The sequence below is a fragment of the Oreochromis niloticus genome, linkage group LG19 (assembly GCF_001858045.2).
Source record: "Oreochromis niloticus isolate F11D_XX linkage group LG19, O_niloticus_UMD_NMBU, whole genome shotgun sequence".
NCBI lineage: Eukaryota > Metazoa > Chordata > Actinopteri > Cichliformes > Cichlidae > Oreochromis > Oreochromis niloticus.
Genome location: NC_031983.2, coordinates 16790950 through 16803985, shown reverse-complemented (window position 1 = coordinate 16803985; position 13036 = coordinate 16790950). Strand labels below are relative to the sequence as shown.

At 41.0% G+C, this 13036-nt stretch overlaps 1 protein-coding gene across 1 annotated transcript; it reads right to left on the bottom strand.

Annotated features, from left to right (window-relative positions):
• Positions 1-326: 326 nt before the first annotated feature.
• bmp4 (bone morphogenetic protein 4) lies at positions 327-10629 on the bottom strand. The gene is made up of 4 exons (XM_003442939.5): positions 10342-10629; positions 6406-6528; positions 5419-5783; positions 327-1823 (listed from the first exon to the last, which is right to left on the bottom strand). Exons 3-4 carry the CDS (start codon positions 5774-5776, stop codon positions 970-972), a joined length of 1212 nt encoding a protein of 403 aa, XP_003442987.1. The 5' UTR covers positions 5777-5783; positions 6406-6528; positions 10342-10629; the 3' UTR covers positions 327-969.
• Positions 10630-13036: the final 2407 nt, after the last annotated feature.

Sequence of the window (13036 nt, the reverse complement as noted above, 5' to 3'; positions counted from 1 at the left end):
ATCCCCTATGTGCTGTGAAATGGCATACTGCTTCTCAGAAAAACAAAACAACAAAACAAACTTACTATATTGTTTAAAAAAAAAGCAGAGGCACAGTTTAAAAGATTTCTGCTCTTCCTTTGATGAGCTGCAATCCATTAAAAGCTGGCGAGATAGCAGATAACAAGCCAAACATTCTTTTATTTGGCAAAGACAAAACAGAGAGATTTCTGTGCTCGTCTCTTTTGTTTTAGTAAAAAGTGATTACACCGCAATTAACGTGCCACGGGGAGAAATTTCAGCCTCATGTTTAAATCCAGATTACAAAAGTAATGGGAGATTTAAGGTCAGATTGTAATTTTTATTAACTCCTTTTTGTTTCTATTACATATACTTTACAATGACGTTTTTACCTTTCTGATTTTGTTTTAAGGGCCTTTTCAAAATAATCAGATTGATGTCGAACTTCTTAATTAAAGCCAATACAATTCACCATTGTAACAAATTCACTCAGTGCTCTAATTTATGCAAATACACAAAGGATGCATCATTTGATATTACTGAATGTGTTACTGGAAGCAATTCATGTTTTTATTTTTTTTTTCTGTATATAATATGAAAGCAATAAATATTACCAGTAAATAAACTTTACTTTTTAGAGTTTTTACTATTTTTCAACAAAACAAAACAAAAACAAAAAAAACCTTATACAATCTAATTTACATTATGAAAAGTTGTACAGCTTTTTTATGTTTAAAATAAGGATTTATTTTTATTTATTTATTTTTAATATGTAGATATAAATATATATTTTGTCAAAATATAGGATATAGTCAAAGAAAAAAAGTGAGACAAACATACACCTCATAAAAGTTATAAATAAGGGTCCAAGTGAACATTTTTGGGAGTAAAGACCTTCCGATTCGTTAGCGCCCGTGTTGCTTTTTTTCAGTGCCGCAGTCCAAGCCCACGTTTTAGTACGTCTGTGCGTTAGCGGCAGCCGCAGCCCTCCACTACCATTTCCTGGTAGTTTTTTAGGACCACCTTGTCGTGTTCATCTAGGTAGAGCATGGAGATGGCGCTGAGCTCTGTTGGCACACAGCAGGCCTTGGGAATATTGTTGTTCACAGAGTTCACCAGTGTCTGAACAATGGCGTGGTTGGTTGAATTCAGATGATCTGCCAGAGGAAAGGGGCATTCCCCGTGGCAGTAATAGGCCTGGTAACCAGGAGGCGCCACTATCCAGTCATTCCAGCCTACATCGCTGAAGTCCACGTACAGCGCATGGCGCCGGCAGTTGCGGTTGCGTTTACGGCCCCGCTGTCTCGGGCTGCGCTTGGTCCGGCGAGTCAGCGGGTGACCCTTTCCGTCGTGACCAAAGGTTACCAGGAGGGGGCGTAGCTGCTCCCAGTCTTCACCGGGCTCTTGGTGCAGCGAGCGGCTTATGCGAACGTGTCGGCCCTGGTGACGTGGAGTCTGGTTGAGGTGCAGAACCTCCACAGCCAGCCCGTAATTGGGAAGGCGCTCACGAGTCCAGCGCAGCACGGCGGGGCTGACGTCGAAGCTCTCCCAGCGCGATGCGTTGTGGCGCACTAGCCGCGTATCCAGAAGCTGCGTGATAAGCTGCCCAGGTCGGGGGGCTTTGAGCACCTCGTACACGTTTATTCGGTGAAGCCCCTGGTCGTGTGAGATGGCGTCAGCGATGGCCTCATCAATCTGATGACGGTAGAGCCTCAGTTCTGCGGAAGACAGAAGCTCGTCCTCTGGGATGCTGCTGAGGTTAAACATAAAACGAATGGGCATGGGTCCTCCGTCATCCAGCTCATGTAGCCGCTCCATGTGCTCTGAAATACAGCAAGAAAAAAAATATTTACCGCAAGCTTAACTAAGAAATTCAATAATTTTGAGAGTATGTAAAATAGACTTATGCATCCTCAGAAGAAAACTAGCAAGGTTATGGAATATGTGCAACATCTTTTAAGTGTCCTGAATCAAAATTGCACAGGTTTACAGTCATTTCCTCGGTTAAACAGCAGAATGTTTGCTCTTATATGTTATCAAAAATCACTACATACTTGACTACCAAGATTTACATTTTATACTTATACTTCTTCTTCAACAAAATGTGAAGTTGTAAAGTTAAAGAGTGAAGCACCTTGACAGCTCTTTGAAAAGCGCATGTGGCATCAAAGTGTCACTTTAGGGTGCAAAGATTTCCACCACATCAGTCTTTTAATGTTTTTGGTGATTTTGTTTGGTGGATTTTTGTTATTTTGTGTCACTACTAAATCTACGAGGAATCCCTGAGAGTCAAAGGATGTGATAGCAGAGTTTGGCGAATAACTGGATCTTTCAGACCTGTTCAGGTAAGGTAACGTTGTATGAAGACAGCAGTGATAACAGTGGTAGTATGTCGGGGATGAATGGGTTAGAAAAGGCTTTCACGTTTAACAAAAGGGTTTGAGGTGTCAGTTAAATATTACTCAGCGGAAAGTGCTGTGCTTATCTGTTGGGAACGCACTTAGGATGGAGAGTGAGGCCTGCAGGATAGCAGTGTATTGTAGTTTTTCGTCTTTGCTTTTTCAGGGTTATGCCGACTGCAGTTTAAATGACTGATCAATATTAGTATGCCTTAAGTATGTGCTGTTCTTTTAATGGCACTCTGTGCAGCAAACTCAGAGAAAGCTAAACATGAAGAACTCTGGTGAATATCTTTGTGGCTGCCATGGCTCAGGTGGTAAGGTAAGATTGTCCACTAACCACAGGGTTGAACGGTTTGTTCTGATCCCAGCCTGTTGCTGGATGTGTGTGGAGAAACCTTCAGCAATTACAATGCAATTTCTCCAGGAATTGTTTATCCTGGATTTATCTAACCAAATAATATGCTCCCAAAATCATCATTGCAATGTGCACCAAGTTCAGTCTTGCAGATCTGTGCTGGAGAACAAGCAAGGTTGTTGTTTTTTTTCTTTTTTTGTTTTTTACTGGCATGCATCATTTCTCTGGACAAGTCTGATGCTAGATTGTGCAAGCAGATCTCTGTCCCTGGTGTCATTTTAGGAGGAGGGTACTGTGGCTCTAGCAGTGGTTTATAGCCCCTAATTACGAACGTTTAAGTGTGTTTGTGAAGTCTCACAATCATATTTTTTCAATTCTTCTGGCAATTCTTTTTTCATATAGAAGCTCAAACAGACAGTAAATGCATGCAGCCTAATTGGAAATCACAAGTATACTCATTTTTTGTTTTCCAACTTATCAGTGATCACAGGTGTGTACTGAACTTCAGCTGTGTTATTTAGGATTTTTTGGATTTATTTTGACTCACATCACATTTAAAGGATTTTGCACAGGGGTGCACTCAGTTTTTTTGGTATACTGCACAAGCATTGTAAGCTTTCTTAAAAATGATTAGATATAAAATTGTTTCTTTGTGTAAAGGTATCATTTTGTACACTGGGAATATGTTTACTTTGAAAGGCCTCCAGGGTATTCAAGAATATAAATGTATATCGCCCGTGTTTTCTTATCTATCTTTAAGGATTATCCTGCCCTTCTTTCAACGCCTTTCTCTGAGCACTTTGCTGAAACATGCATTACAAGGAGGGTGGTGATTAACGTACCACAGCTACAGTATAAACACAGTGGAGGCTCCCTATTCCACGCACAGTCTGCAGATTTCTGGCAAGATCATCATTGTTGGGGAAAGGAATGTTGTGTCTACTATTTTCCTGCTCAATCCACCCCTGTTATTTCACACCCAGGCCCTAATCTTACCCAGGTGGTTCTCATTATTAAAACCTGCTGTGTTTTTGATTAGCTCTGCAGTTTATTCACTTAAGACATTTATCATTTTCATCACGAATAATCATTAAGGAGTCAGACAGTACAGGAGAATCTCATTTATCTGAAGCCGGTGGGAAAGGAGGTGTTGCGAGAAGACGCGGTGCGTATTCAAATCCTCAACCAAATCAGATTTGAAGTGGGCACTAACACACTTCGAAACTTATGTAAAACAAAGAGATGCCATAAATTAGACCCAGTCAATAAACGCGCCATTTTACTTCTGAAATCAAGGTTACAGGTTACACAGTTTAACTTGCCTATAAACATGTCTCTTCACATAATCATCCATCTGCTGCAGACTGTGTCTCCCTATGTTTTGGACAGATCATTTAACTGAGTCATACCATCACACAATGGCGCTGCCATGAAAGCGAGAACTGCCACTCACAAGGCTTCAGAGCATATTATTAACATAGTTTAGCAAAGCAGAAGAAGGGTAAATGCTTGTAAAGGAGTAGAACCCGATGCACAAGCACACATGTGCACGCGTTCACATTGCATCACATGCAGAAGTTCCTGTACTAGCGGCGGTGCGCTTCTTTTCTTTGCTAACCTTGCTACGCTACTGTTTGAGTTTATGTGGCCGTGCGCTAGCAATAGCAACAAGTCTGGCAGGGCTGACTCATCCCTCCTTCCTCACTCCCCTCTCTATCCATAAATTATTCCCAGTTTTCTCAGTTGTCCATGCTACAATTGAATTCCTTGCTGACTAACGGTGATACATAATTTTCGTTCTTTTCCAAACACATTATCTTTTCAAACTCAGCTTACGTTTCACAGATCACTCAAACTGGACTTTCTCCAAGCCCAGAGAAACCTCTGCATTTGATGCTAAAACGGATCAGTCACAATAAACAGAAACCCTTCTAATGTTCCACTCTGTCTATCACACCAGCTTTTTGAGGCCATTTTTCCATCTCGCCAAAGAGCTGCAAGCATCTGCTCTCAGCACCCACATTGTTGGCAGTAGGGGCTTTATTTAGAAGTCTGCAGAGTAGCATTAAAGATAATTGTACGTTGAAGAAGGTCCTTCTAAAAGAGCCCTCCATATAAACTGGAGACATGAGAGAGGAGCACACTACAATTCCCGTCCAAGAACGGGCTTTTTAAAGCCATGTTCTCCTGGGTGGGGTGAGAAGTGTAAGTCAGTAATATGGAGGTATGCTTTTACTTCAGCTGCTAACCAAACACACAGAGCTTTGTCAAATTAGGCTCTTGAGAGCTTGTCTAGCAGATTTTTTTTTTGCCCCTCTGTAGACAGTGTTTGGTGACCACATCCTTAGATTCCTTGGTTATGGTGAGATGGGTGGAGCACTCTTACAATCATGTTTCAAGGGATGTCGGAAATGTGCTTTTTTTTAAACCCCGAATACTAAGCAAGCCTCACCCATGCCAGCGCACTGCATTACCACCAAAACTATTGGAATGCCTGGCAACAGCGACCTTGCTGTAAGAGTGGTGTAATGTTTTGTGTGCTGACACTTGTATTTATCATCTCTCCTCCTACTAATGACATTCCTTCTTTCAGTTTTGTGCTCTTTAAAATTGTTTTTCTGCAGTTCATGTGATGTGAAAACCCCCTATTTTTTTGCTTACCTTCATGGTGGAAGCCCCTCACAGTGTTGGCCCGACTGGCTGACCTCTCTGGGTACTCAAAAGCAATGTCGTGCGCTCCGGCCTCCTCAGCCTCGCCCGACTGTAGCCGATAAAGGTCCAGCAGGTAGCGGGGCACAGTGGCTGAACGACTGGGCCGCGGCCGCCTTTTGAGGCCGAACATATGCAGCAGCGTGGCCTCAAAGTCCCGCAACAGTTCATGGCTTTGAGCGGCCGAACGACCCTGCAGGCCAGGTACTTTCTTTTTTCCTTCTTCAGGTATCAGACTAGCATGGTTGCTCTCTCCCAGCAGGACTTGGCATATTAAAATGACCATCAGCATTCGATTACCAGGAATCATGATGTCTCTGGTGAGAGCAGCAGATGGAACAGGGAGATAAATGATTAAGAAAGGGCTCAATAGAGCAGATAGGAAGTAAACAGAAAAGAAAGGAAGAGAAAGGCAGCTATAAGATTTGTCTTACCCTCCATCCAAAACACCATTATTTTCTCTTGTATAAATGTTCCCACTAAAGGCAGACTAATTAGTTTCAATAGTCCAGTCTGCCTTGTTTACAGTAAAGTAGTCTCCGATCAGATAGACCATTTAGAGTTTATCTCTATCCTCCAAAGGTAAACAGCTAGCTCAAGAACCCATCTTTTTTTTTTTTTTGAATGGAATCTCAGGGCCATTCCTCCCCACTATCTCCCTTCCTCCTTGTCTCCTCCACTATAATTAGACAAATAAAAGAGGCTGCCCTGGGGTCTAAGCAAATTCTTAACTTGATAAGAAGTCTCGGTCTTACACATTCTGCTCAAACAAACCATGGCTCAAACCTGGGACTTTGTGCCACACACTTATAAGAAAAAGCTCTTCCTCTGGATAGATGCCACATAAACGAGTGAGTCAGCGGACAGAGAGAAGGGAGATGCAAGATGTAGCGGCGTGTCACATGCCGCAAATTGAAATGGCATGGCCCACTTACTTACCGACAGAAAATAAAGCATGGGGAAACAGTCCATGTTTGTTGGGAGCAGGCAATGGACCCGTTCTTCTAGGAAATGTCAGGTGGCGTTGGGCGGCTGCAGGAGAACTTTGAAGTGACCCTGTTCCTGAAAGATGAAGGCAAAAAACACAGGGATATTGTGAACTGACACTTGCAAACACTTGAGGTTGTTACATAGCATTTCTTCAAAGAGTAGCACAGGAGCTTGTGTGTCTATCTGTGTCAGCTTGTGTATGTGTGTGTTTATGGGTAAGAGAGAGACCCAGTGTCTCTTTAAGGCTTATCATTTTGGCTAGTGGGTAAGCTAGCTATTTGCTGTAAGTGGAATGTAAGTAGGCATGTGCTACAACACAGACAGCAGATACCTAACGCTTGACACCCACCTTGGTAAGAAAATACAACTTAATCAACACTTACATCTATTTCAGAGACACCCATTTGAAAAGCAGCTTCCTACTTTACATTAATGACAAGCTCAAAATCTGATTAGCGCCAGGTTCAACAGAAAAACGTCAGAACCCACAGAGCACAAAACAAGTCTGATCACAATTAGTAAACTCTTTATTCAAGATAAGAGGGCTGTTGGTTTACTAAAACTGAAAATCTACTCAGCCTTTACCCCTCCAAGCAACTGAGATGACCTATTTTAGACAAGGAACTAAACAGATTCTTCTTAGAAGAGCTTCTCTTCCATTTTAGAGCTCACATGGGTTGTGACGCTGATGGCAGGCCTTCTCTACTTTGACAACACTGTACATACAGTAGTACATTCACCACTGATGTATGCATGATATACTGAGCAGAATGTGCTTCCAGAACCCTAATTTTAAAAAAAAAACAAAAAAACACTTCTACACACAAAAAAGAACCACTTTCCAAAAAGGAAAAGTCAGAGCTTTAACAGGCAGGTTTAACAAGAACAATATGGATCAAATGATTCAGTTTGTACACCTCATTTGAAGTGTTAAATGCTGCTGAATCGCACTAACAAGGTTACTGAATTTTAAGTGACCACAACAACAGCATCATGGAACAAACACTCCAAAGTGACACAAGGCTTCGGTCATCATTTGGATCTTGTTCCACTGGAGCACAACCAAGAATTACTACACAGTGAGGATGCATATTAGCACACACTCTATCTGCATGTGTGTGTGTGTCACATACAGTTTGTGTTTTTCAGCTTGCTAGCATGCCTGGCTTCATATCTATGTGATTAACTTGCCTCCTTCATGCCTCACTATACATGCAATCTAGGATCTATTTCCCTAACGGTATTAGACTTTGACCTCCGATTGACCCTCCTTTTCTCGGTCATGACACTAGATCCACTGTGCAAGAAGAGAGGGTGACATGCAGTGTGCGCGCGCACGACTGCAAAACGGAGCGCATGCATTGACGTGCGTGTCCGCATAAGTGTGTGCCACCATTTGCATGTTCGTGAGAACTGCAGCAAAAAGAGTGAGGAGGATTCAGAACATGATCAGCTCTATTACCCATGGGGTGAGGGGATAAATGTGTGTGTGTGAGTGTGTGTGTGAGAGAGTCTGTGTGTGTACATCTCTGACAACAAACGTTCATTGTACAGAGAGGGCCTCTCCCATGATTACAGGGATTCATAGCACTCAAAAACACTGACCATACAGAACATCTTGTAACTGTAACCAGCCACTGACAAAGCTGCAGGCTAAAACAGACAGACACTCAAAATGGTGTGATGATGATGAAAGAAGATGTAAGGCAGACAGGGAGTAACTCTCAGCTCTGTGTCTCTCAAGCCAGTGTGCTCGTGTTTACTGGCCTGTTTTCACCAAGAGTGATAAGAAATAATTTTACACCAAATTCTTAAAAAACAACAACAACAACAACAGCAACAAAATCGCCCCCCACACCTCTGCACGCATCAAAAACGTGCAGTCATTTATTGCCCTCTCAGTCAAACCAATGAAAACAACATGAGATTATAAAACAAAGCTGGACACACAGAAAAGCTTTCCACTAAGTGACAGAAATACATTTTGCAGCAACGGTTGCAGACCAGGGTGCAATTAGGCTGCAGCAGTCAAACTGCCCTTGGCTTTGCTTGATCCCCCTTGGCCTCTCTCGTTCTCTCTCTCTCTCTCTCTCTGTCTCTCTCTGACCAGAGATAATGTGATCAGACTATGCACATGGCTCTTCAGATGTGTTTCCTGAGGAATTTGACAGTGATGGTGGGAGGGAGGATGGGAATGAGGGAGGGAGAGAGGGAGGAGAGCAACAGGTCACTGTGGAACAAATCTGAGGCCTGATTTTATCATTTTAGTCACGGGGATTATACTTATTGATCAGCAGCAATGTCTATGCTTGGTTCTGGTTACTGCCTGTATAATTAGAAGACATTTATGTCTTTGAATGGTAGTCCCCAAATAATGCCCTGCTCTTGCAATGAGCAATAGGTAAAGAAACACACACACACACACACACACACACACACACACACACACACACACACACAAAACCCCAAATGTCAAACACTTTCTTTTTTTTCCTGTCTTTTTTTTTTTTTGCTTTATAGTAACCAAATTAACAAAGCTAAATAATAAAATTTAACCAGTCAGCCTAACAAAATTCATTATTTTATGTGCAGGTTTGGATATTTTTTTAATTTCTCAAGCTCGAAGTTACAACATACAACGATGTATCTCTGGCATTATAAACGAAAGGCAAAACGTCTGAGGGAAAAGATGAGGTGTGTGGGATTTTTTAATGTATCCTGTCGGTTTTTTTTCTTTTATTAAAAGATAAAGGGGGAAATGTCAATGGCACGTGTTTTCTTTCAAATAAAAAAAAAATATTGTGTTGTTAATTGTGCGTTAATAACGGAAAACCCAGAACAATCAGACGGAGGCTGACAAGGAAAACGACCGAAAAAAATTAAAGCCATCACCAGAAGTGACATGTGACTTCTTTAATATACTTCTTTAAAATATATATGTGTGTGTGTGTGTGTGTGTGTGTGTGTCTGCTCCTTTGCAGTTCACGAGATGAATTTGAGTTGCAAACTAAACTGAGTACCAAGGAGACCGGGCGTCCGCAGGCCGCAATTTTCCCTGCTGCAGTTTTACCGGATTAAATGACAGGACTTATCTTTACAACGACTTGTTACAAACAGGTGAAAAACACGTGAGTGGACTACAAACCGGACTCACATCTGCAAGACTCTGCAGCTGTAATGTATTAGTATTTCATGTTTTTGCAAGCATTATGTCATTACTGGACGCCAGCTCAGTCAACTGGCGCAATTACGCGTCAATTATTGTTCAAAACTCGTGCGGTAAAATGAAATGAACTTCATCTTTTGCGAGAACCCCCCCCCCAACTTATTTTCATTATCGCTCATCTCTGATCTGTCAACCTCCATCGTTCGTGCAAGCCTTCATACTTGGATGACAAGAAGCAGTTACAGGTGTTTAATCAGTGTTAAACTGAATTATAAAATGCATACACGTGCGCAACGCTGGCGATTTCAGTGAAAGACATAAAAAAACAAAACAGCAAAATCTGACGCTGTGTTTGGACATGACCTCATCTTGATTTGTCATCGGCTCAAGTCTCGGGCACAATAGGCTTTAACCTGTTACTTGTTTGGCCATTATCACAGCGCCATTCGTTCCAAAATGCACTTTTATATCGGTTTTTGAATGAGTTCCGCACGCTGTGAGGTGTTTTTTATGCCCGTTTATTCTCGCACATTTATCCCGGAACGGTGTTAAAACTCAGCGGAGTCGCTTAAATGCGCACAAAGGAGAGACCCAAACTTAAAGTAACAACACTTCAGCGAGAGCCTCTCTTGCTCAAAGATGTGTGTGTGTCTGTGTTGTTGTTTTTTTTAAAGTTTCGCTGTTGACTCTTTGATGTGTGTCGTTTGGTGAGCGCTTACCATCAGTAGAGGTACAGGTATCCTCGAATGAAGTGAATATGAAAGGGGAGGTGTAAGGCAGTCCAGGCGTAACGCCGAAAAAATGCCGAAATGAGCCTTAAAGGAGAAATTATGCGCCTTTTTGGCTCATTAATCCTTTAGCGACACCTCAGAACGGACAAGAGTTGTGAAGGCCGGCGCTCGGGCTCTGCAGCGGGGCTTCTTATTCGTCTCCAGTGCAGCTCACTAGGGCGATCGGCGCGCAGGACGGCTTTCAAATGATCCAGCATCTATGGCCCCTTGCAGTTTTTATGTGTCCGCCCAATTTACCCTCTCTGCCTCCTCCTTCCTCCACGACCCCCACCTCCCTCATCTGTCTCAAACACCTTGGATAACCCCCCCCCTTTTCTCCTCCTCCTCCTCCACTTTAAATAAAGACAACTCACTGCGCTTTTTTTCCCCTTTTCACTATGTGAAACTTTGCATTTTGACTTTAAATAACGCCCAGCGGGTCAAACGCCCGGTAAGTCTCCATATGCAACATGTTAGTGACCTTACCTAAAAAAAATAAATAAATAAACGCCTTGCGTACCTGCAGATGTAAACAACTGGTCTACCGAAGTAAACTTTAAAAATGCTATGCATATTTAATTACTAAAAAATATATATTCGTGGCCACGTGCGTACATTTTTATTGGTCAAAGTTTTTTTTCTATAATCCTTCATCAAAATGTATGAAATGTATTCAAAGTGATTGGCTTCCCCGATATAAGTGATGTGTCCCCACTAATGTACAACTTTACAAAATAGTTTTTCTGTCTCTTGCACTTCTTATTGTTATCGTCATCTGAAATTATTCCACGATCGCATGCCGTGGATCCATGTTTCGATAGTGCTTTTGATGAGGGGTTCCACCGAACTTTAAACTTAGTAGAGGGTTCATTTAACATATAGACATTTTATATGACTGGTATCACCGTGTTATGTACTTGTGTAACATACAGGTTAAAGCGGGCCGTTTCAATCTGCCTAACCCCACAGTGGGCCATCTGTGCCATGATTTTAAAATGACTGTCATTTTAGAACTACGGATGTGGAACGGTGATAAAGAAAACGATATTAATAAAGCAGATAATCACAATTATTACCACGTACTAAAAAAGATGTAAATTCAGCCATCATGTTCTTTTCAATCGTGCTTTTCAAAAGTATGACTGAAATTATTCCTTGAATGATTCCGTTTGGCGAGAACCGCTGCTTAAAAAGATAAAAATCCGTTTCCCCGTGTTATGACTAAAACGTTTCTGCTCCTGTATATGTTTAAAAAGCATTTAAAATGTGCCAGAAACATTACAGATTTGTTTTAGTTTGTTTGCAGTCTTAATAAATATTATTTCCACTTGTTCTTTCCCAGATTTTAGTCTTCCCGCATTATGCACTGTATACATGTGCATTTTGTCTTTTTGATAAGACCTTGCTCATTTATTTGTGGTCAGACTTAGAGCTTTTTTTCCTTTCCTGTCTTTTTTTCTTTTTCTTTTTTTGAGGATCCATATTTAATCAATTTTAACTGAAGATTTGACAGCTTGAATAATCACACCAGTGCCCAAAGAGTCTTATTTAATATTACAGGCTTGTAGGGTTGGCAAGAGTTAGAATGCATAGATGAGTGTCAGGTCGTGCAGTTTCAGTTTTACTACAGTACTACAGTTACTGTATTATTCTTTGTATAATGTAACTTAAACTTCCTGTTGTCAAAAAAACAACAACAACAAAAAAATGATGCACCTGCATTCATTTGGTTGTGGTTCCCCACTGAGTTGCAGTATTGTTAAAATTCCATCTGATGTACTGTGTATTGGTGCAGGATGAGTTTTAGACTGTAAATTGCTTTGTAAAGCTGTGCATGGTAGAATCAAGCAGGGGTTGTTGTATTGTTTTACAAAAAAATCCACGGCGGTCACTCTGGATATTTAGGAGTGCTATTCTGCCTCCTTATTTTTGATTTCTTTGATTTCTAAGGTGCACGGAGAGCATCCAGTCTTCTATCAATAAGTACTACTACAGCATAGAAATCAGAATTATGTGAGCAAGCTTGTGTGCAGTAAGTGGTGCTAGGCTAAAGCAGACTTTATAGCTCGATGGCTTTCACAATAATCCAGTTTTCTGATTGTTACTTGCTAATATCTCCACTTCCTGTCTTGCATCATGATTGACAGCATGTCAGAATAATACACACTAGTAATTCCCTCTCTCATGATAGACTGAGTAAATACTGGATGGTACATTATATCACATCTTGAGTTAAAAGTTGCATTGTGGAATAATATGAGTCAGTGCTGATACAATGTCTGTAATACAATACAAACATCTTTTCCATATTGTTATAGCTTTGAATTCTTTACTTTTTTGATTAGTTTTTAAACTAATAATCTTATAGATTGCCCTTTTAGAGACGTTTTTGCTGTTAAACTGGTTCCTCTCAAGTCCTTAAACCCTCTTCATTATGTTGATTGCCATTCAGAGATTCAGTCCTATTTGACTTTAGGTTTTATGATTAATTAAAGCAAAAAAAAAAAAAAAAAAAAAAAAGACAAACCAACAAAAAGAGTCTGTTTCCTCTTCGACAGTTTATTTAATGTGCGGGTGGAAATTCCAACATAATAATCCTCTCGGTGTTTTTAGGTGAATTAACAATGGACAGGATGTTTCTGTG

Excerpts from the sequence above, each read along its gene's own strand:
- bmp4 (XM_003442939.5), bottom strand. The coding sequence starts at position 5,776 with ATGATTCCTGGTAATCGAATGCTGATGGTCATTTTAATATGCCAAGTC. Across the intron at positions 1,824-5,418 it reads GAGGGGCTTCCACCATGAAG|AGCACATGGAGCGGCTACAT; the intron begins GTAAGCAAAAAA and ends GCTGTATTTCAG.